Raw genomic sequence first — 6481 nt, 5'->3', positions numbered from 1 at the left:
AAGTTAAAAAGGGTAAATGTCGTTCCTTTGCGGTTAGAGCTGATGTTGTCAAAAGCAACTTTCAATGTGGCATGGGCTTTCTTGCATGGCTTTCTAGCTTGAATTTCCTTGTCGATTCTTTTGGATCTGTCTAAGTATAATCTATAGTTCGGAGACGGGAAATTTGACCCACACACCTCTCTTATTAACTCCTCATTCGTCCCTATATAATAGGGCAAGCGAGTCGCATTAAATGACATGACAATAGAAGTAGCTACTTTCGGCTACAGGAGACAACAGTCCCTTAGAAAGTGTACTAGGACCAAACCCGAGGTCCGCTATGCGCATGGCATGCATTTCGTAAATGAATTTGAGTAGTTTTTCTTTTTCCATGCAGTAGGTAATTTACCCTTTTTTTATGGTGTTACAATTCCACCCTTTGAAAAAGCTTTTTAATTAGGAAATCAAATTTGACTGGAGAATTTAAATAAGATATTTTATTGATAACTGGATGAAGTTCTAATAACTTTCTTTGCATTTAAATATTTTGAGAAGAATTGTCTGCTTCATGTTGGTTTGCAAAGGCAGTCGGAAAATATTTTGTAAGATGTTCAGGAAACTTCTCGGATTAGGTGCTTTCTCTTTTCAGTTTTTTCTAGGCCGAATCAAAGGAGGGAAACTTCTCAGATTTTGGACTGAGGTATGAACGCCCCTAAAAGAGATAACACCAGTTGGGATGGAGAAGTGAAGACAGTATTGCATAAATACAAATGTTATTGATTTATGTACATAAAAATGTTACTTTTCGCATGGCGAATACTTGGTTAGACTCGAGGCCACGTGGATTGGCTGAGACCATGAATTTTGAAATTAGGTGGGTCTTGCAGACGACCGACCGACCGATCAAACCATTTGGATAAATTCATGCATAGAGGCCCTATTCACAACGGGACTTCGCCTTTTCTCAGATATCATTTCAGAGCGCTCCTAAATATCGCAGGCGTCGCATGTGGCAGGTCCCCCACTTGGCCCGCCTCATTTGCCCTGATCTGGGCTCACGCGGACCGGGCGCGCGAACGGAGTATAGCCGTCGTGGCCCTCATTTCAGCACGTGGGAGAAGCAGTATTGGTCCCCCGTCCGCCAAAATGATCTCTCCCTTAACATGGAAGAGAAAGAGATGGAAAGCGACAGAAAACTGGGCCTGGGGGTGGGGGAACTGCGAGGACTGACGGGGACGTTCGAGATTCAATTCGAGCTTCGGACCCTTTCAAAGGTCAAAACTGGGGACCAGCGCCAGATAGATCACAGCCAGGCTCCATCCCATCACTCTCAAAAGCCTTTCGGTCAGCGCTCGATGCGTGTGCTCTTCGTTTGCCTCTCCTTCCCATCACGCTCCCTTCCTTCCTCCTACCCCGCCCACGGCCACAGGAAAACGGTAATTCTTGTTTTTGTCCCATATTAAGCTATTTTATTTCCCAGACTAAAGGGTCTGCAATTTGCCCTCTTAATTATGCTTAAGAAGAAATCCATATAATCATTAGCTGTCAAAACTTTCCCTATTTAATTATGTTCAGATCAGTTTTCACTTATTGGATTAACCTCTAATCCAATCAAAACATATTCATGGCAAGATTGAAAGTCTTGTGAGAACTTACGTTTCATGACTCGACTATGAGAGTTATGTTGAACTAGAATCGAACTTAAGGATCTGTTTAATAACATTTCCGTTTCAAAAAATAATTTCTTTTCAAAAATAGTCTTTTCTATTTCTATTCCCTAACAATTTTCGAGTAAAAGAATGCGTTTGGTAACTATGCAAAATTCATATTCTCATAATAGAAAAAGAATAAAAATGTATTTGATACTACCCACAAAATTTTTGAAATATAGAATTTTTAAAATTTTTGTAATAATTTTATTAGATTTTTCTTTTTCCCTCTCTTCTTCTTCTTGCTCTTGCTCTAGCAAGCGTGGTGACAGCTAGCGGTTGATAGCGGTAGGGCGTCCGACAACCCGGCGACTAGTGGCGGCAACACCCAGTGATTGGCAATGGCGGCATTTGACGGTGGGCATTGGGCGGCGAGCGGCAGGTAGTAGCCAGCGACTGGCAGCGAGGGATGGTGAACAGTGGGCGGTGAGGAAGAAGAAGAAAAGAAAAAAAAAAGAGAGAAAATAACTTATTTCTAGAAATTATTCCTAGGAACAAAGATTTATTTCTACTTCTTGTTTCTTTTTCAAATATATTCCCATGTTTTTTTTATATTAGGGGAATAGAAAAATTAGTTAATGTTATCAAAATGAATTTATTCTTTTTTGTTTGGAGAATAAAATAATAGAAATTGAGAGAAATAAAAATGTTACCAAATAGAATATGAGTTGCTTTACCTTTTGAAGTGCTTTTTGAGGTGCAAAGTGTCGATGTTACCTTCCTATCTTTTTGAAGCTGACTAGAATCTTCGCCTACTGCTTCATGTATAAATAGGGTTGGCTTCTCTCATATTGTGCAGATTGAGCTTTAAGAGGGATGTGCATCTAATCTCTCTTCCTCTCTTCCTTAATCTCTCTCTCTCTCTCTCTCTCTAACTCATCATGTCCAACAAATTCTCTCTATGAAGTGCTCTCCCTGTAATACCTTTTCCAAGTTCAGACATAGAAGATAAATACTAGTATTTGCTTTTGTGGTACTTCTCACAGAAGCAGACAATCCTAGCTTGGCATATACCTACAAAAACCCGCTTCCCACCACCCAATCTCACCCTTCCATTTTCTTCTCTCTTCTCTCTCTCTCTCTCTCTCTCTCTCTGTGCATATCAACGAGGACGTACGGTCACTCTACAGTTTCGCTGCGTTTTTGATGAGAAAGGTATTATGTTTATGGTGGTCCAACAAAATCAGTGTCTCTTGATAATTTTGTCTCTTGATGTATTAACCGGGAATGGCAAAAAGATATTTCTCCACCGTTATGTCATGTATATTGCGCCCAGCATACTCTGAAACTATTAACTTGTAACTTCTTGTTGGGTGAATGTTAATCTATATAAGGTCCAACTTATGGTCTGTCTCTCATTCTTTTCAGCTTTTTAGGCATAACAGGAAAGTAGCTATGTCAGCTGTTTGCAAGCAAGTACAGCCATTGCTAAATTTTCCAGGCCCAATGGACATGGATCCGTTCTATCGCAGGAAAGATAAGGTTGTATTCGTGATGGGAGCCACTGGCACTGGCAAGTCTCGGCTAGCCATAGACCTAGCCACCCATTTTTCAGGTGAGGTCATAAATTCCGACAAAATGCAAGTCTATAAGGGCCTTAACAGTGTCACCAACAAGGTCACCAAAGAGGAGTGCAGAGGTATTCCTCACCATTTATTAGGATTTGTGGACCCTGATTCAGACTTCACGGCCACGGACTTCCGGGACCACACATCACTAGCCCTGCGATCCATCTCTAGGCGAGACAGGGTCCCAATAATCGCGGGCGGATCCAATTCCTTTATTGAAGCTCTTGTGGATGGTGATCCTGAATTTAGATCAAGGCACGACTGTTGCTTCCTCTGGGTCGATGTTTCTTTGTCTGTGCTATGCCCCTTCGAGTCGGAGCGGGTGGATCGAATGGTAGAAGCAGGAGTGGTGGACGAGGTTAGGAGTATGTACAATCCCAAAGCAGACAATACCAAAGGGATCAGAAGAGCAATTGGAGTTGGCGAAATGGATGATTACTTTAGAATCGAGGCAACCGATGCCGATGACAAAACTAAGTCGAGGTTTCTTGAGGCAAGCATTACCAAGATCAAGGACAACGCTTGTTTGTTGGCTCGTGACCAACGAAAGAAGATTTGCAGGCTCTACAAGATGTGGAGCTCGAACATGCATAGGATTGATGCCACAGAGGTTTTCGCGAGACGAGGGTCGAAAGAGGCCGCTGACGAAGCATGGGAGAGGTTAGTGCTGAGACCCAGTTCCATGATCGTGGACAGCTTCCTGGACGAGGCGCCTAGCACCGCCATCATATCACCGAATATGACAGCCACAACAGCCATCGCCCCCCCAGTCCCAATGGCAGCAGTTGCAGCTGCAACCCATTAGAGGTTCGGCGCACCCCAAGACCATATCGACAGAGACACTCGATTAGAAAGCATCGATTTGACGGCGCCACGCGGCAATGTTCGAGTCAGACAATTTATTTACTCTATATTTCCGTAACTTTCCTTGCTGTGTCAATTATGGGAGTTAAAAAAAAAAAAAACAGAGAAAGGAGGGAATAAATAACCTAACAAGTTGGAAACGTGAAACGGGCCGTCAAGTACTTTGATTTGGCGGCCCCACTGATTGGGGAGCATTTTTGTAATCCGTGCTGTATATTTTCTTTTTTTTCTTCGGACTTTTTCCTTACTTTCGTGTGCTCGAAGCTGCGTCAAGCCATGGTGCAGAGGCCTCTCTTTGGGGGTCCATGGAATAATGGACGGTCTCAGAATCGCCCTAGAACCCACCACGAGCTTTTTCCCTCAACTTTTCCTTTCATTTTGCCCCTTCTTGATGTGCTTGTGACGTCTCTTTTACATGAGCTGTAATAATTTTTGAAAGCACAATTTATCAAACGTCTTTTACATTTACCTAGAACTCTTTAAAGTAAACTGTTTTACATTTTTTTTATAGACTTTCAAAATGCTCAATTAAACGCACTTTATATGCATTGAAATGTTTGAATATAGTGATTAGCATTTAGAACAACAACGAGGTCACCAGTCATCAACTAATGACTCGGATTTCTCAGTGACTTTCACAAAAGCATCACAAATACAGTTCGGCCTTCAGTCTTACCAAAAAACAAGAAAACATGGAAGGTGGTGTTACCTTGCAGAAGAGATATTCTTGGCTACGATCATTAGTCTAGTTAGCGCTTAGAAAATTTGGGAAATGTCGCTTGTGGATGGTGAGCATGGGCTTCGGATTTGAAGATTTTATCATTTTAGAAATTCGATGTTTTCACCAAATTTTATGTATCCAAGTTAAGATTGGTGAGCAAAACATCGATTTGCTTTTTCGTTAAGATTAAATAGCAGTAGTCAAGTTTCATTGAATCGTGAAAAAAAAGTGATGTGAATTACATGTCAACATTTGAGCTTTGTGAAGATTTTATCATTTTCATATTTGAAAAGGCCAAGGTGAGTGAACAAGCAAAAACAAGTCTAGAACTCAACAGTGAACTCCTCCTCTCGTCATTATACTTGGAAACATTGAATGCTAATTTCTAGGATTGACACGACTAAGTAGGGTCTCTAGTAATCTCCAACTTGTAAATTGAAATACACTCATTCATTTTCCACCGACTATGTGCAAATCACTCCGCGTTAGAGCCATCTATGCACTGCAAAGTACAGGTGAATTGACTCGAGAACGAAACTTGATTGGATTGAATCGGTTGATTCTATGTGGTTCCCGGTTTTAAGTGCGGAGCCAAAACACTTGAACCGATACGTTTTATTTCCTTTCAAATTTCCTTTTCTTTTAAAGAGGAAAAGAAAATTACCAAAACCCTGAATGGAGCCAGGATTGACAGATCTAGCTGGTCCAGTTTCTGTTTCTAGGGGAATCAACCCAATCTAGGAACCCGCCAACCCTATGGCAAAGGTCCGGACTTAATTAGTTCATGAGGTCCACAGATTATTTACCGGGCCCGTGCACTTGTGCTCCTGAATTATAAAGCGCAAATGTTCAGTGCTTCCATCCATAAGCCAAAATCCATGAATAGCAAGAGGAAAACCTCAATCACAGAGTAAAAGCAGAGAGACGATATTATTCAGATAATTCTGATTCACCCGGGACAAGCCAAAAATGCTATTTTGAAGAGAGACAGGACCATGGAGACCAGGCCCAGAACGAAGGCCCATCAAGTGAGCTCAGGCCCAGATAACCAGGCCACGCTCTCGGCCCAGAATAAGAAACGCGGCTCAACCCCAATGATGCGCCCCGAGTTCGACACGAACGACACGTCGTATGATGATGCTTTACTTCCTGCGGCTTCCAAAGATCGTCTGGCTTCCAACATGTAAGAGCGAGGAGAAACAGAGACGTTTTACAGCAATCGCAGAGGAGTTGAGCCACGCAGAAGAAACGGAGAGTTGGGTTTTGATGGCGGACAGCTAGAGCTTTGCCCGAGCCGATAACGCGGGGCTCTTGCGCTTTTCTTGCGGGAGGGCAAAAGAAGGGCAATAGGGAAGGGAAGTAATAATGCACATGGCCGGTTTGGTTGGTCACTCGAGGCATAGACCCTTCTCCTTCAAGATGCAGTAGACCTGCTTTTCATACGCAAGCATTCATTTAAATCCTCAAACACAGAGAGAGAGAGAGAGAGTGGTTTGTGCAGGACCAATGTGTTATGTCCCAAGATTTCCTTTTACTTGCAATGGTGAGTTGATGAGCTGTTTTTGGTTTAGCTGATGACCCAACCTTGTCCCTTATTTTAATGCTTTACTTGAGGGATCTCTCTCTCTCTCTCTGTCTAA

At 42.4% G+C, this 6481-nt stretch overlaps 1 protein-coding gene across 1 annotated transcript; it reads left to right on the top strand.

Moving 5' to 3' along the window:
* The first annotated feature begins 2552 nt into the window (after nucleotides 1-2552).
* On the top strand, nucleotides 2553-4504 carry LOC120289449 (adenylate isopentenyltransferase 5, chloroplastic-like). The gene is made up of 2 exons (XM_039304355.1): nucleotides 2553-2843; nucleotides 3057-4504. Exons 1-2 carry the CDS (start codon nucleotides 2835-2837, stop codon nucleotides 4059-4061), a joined length of 1014 nt encoding a protein of 337 aa, XP_039160289.1. The 5' UTR covers nucleotides 2553-2834; the 3' UTR covers nucleotides 4062-4504.
* Nucleotides 4505-6481: the final 1977 nt, after the last annotated feature.

The sequence above is a fragment of the Eucalyptus grandis genome, chromosome 2, assembly GCF_016545825.1.
Source record: "Eucalyptus grandis isolate ANBG69807.140 chromosome 2, ASM1654582v1, whole genome shotgun sequence".
NCBI lineage: Eukaryota > Viridiplantae > Streptophyta > Magnoliopsida > Myrtales > Myrtaceae > Eucalyptus > Eucalyptus grandis.
Note: the sequence above shows the minus strand (reverse complement) of the source record. Positions and strands in the feature narration are given on the sequence as shown.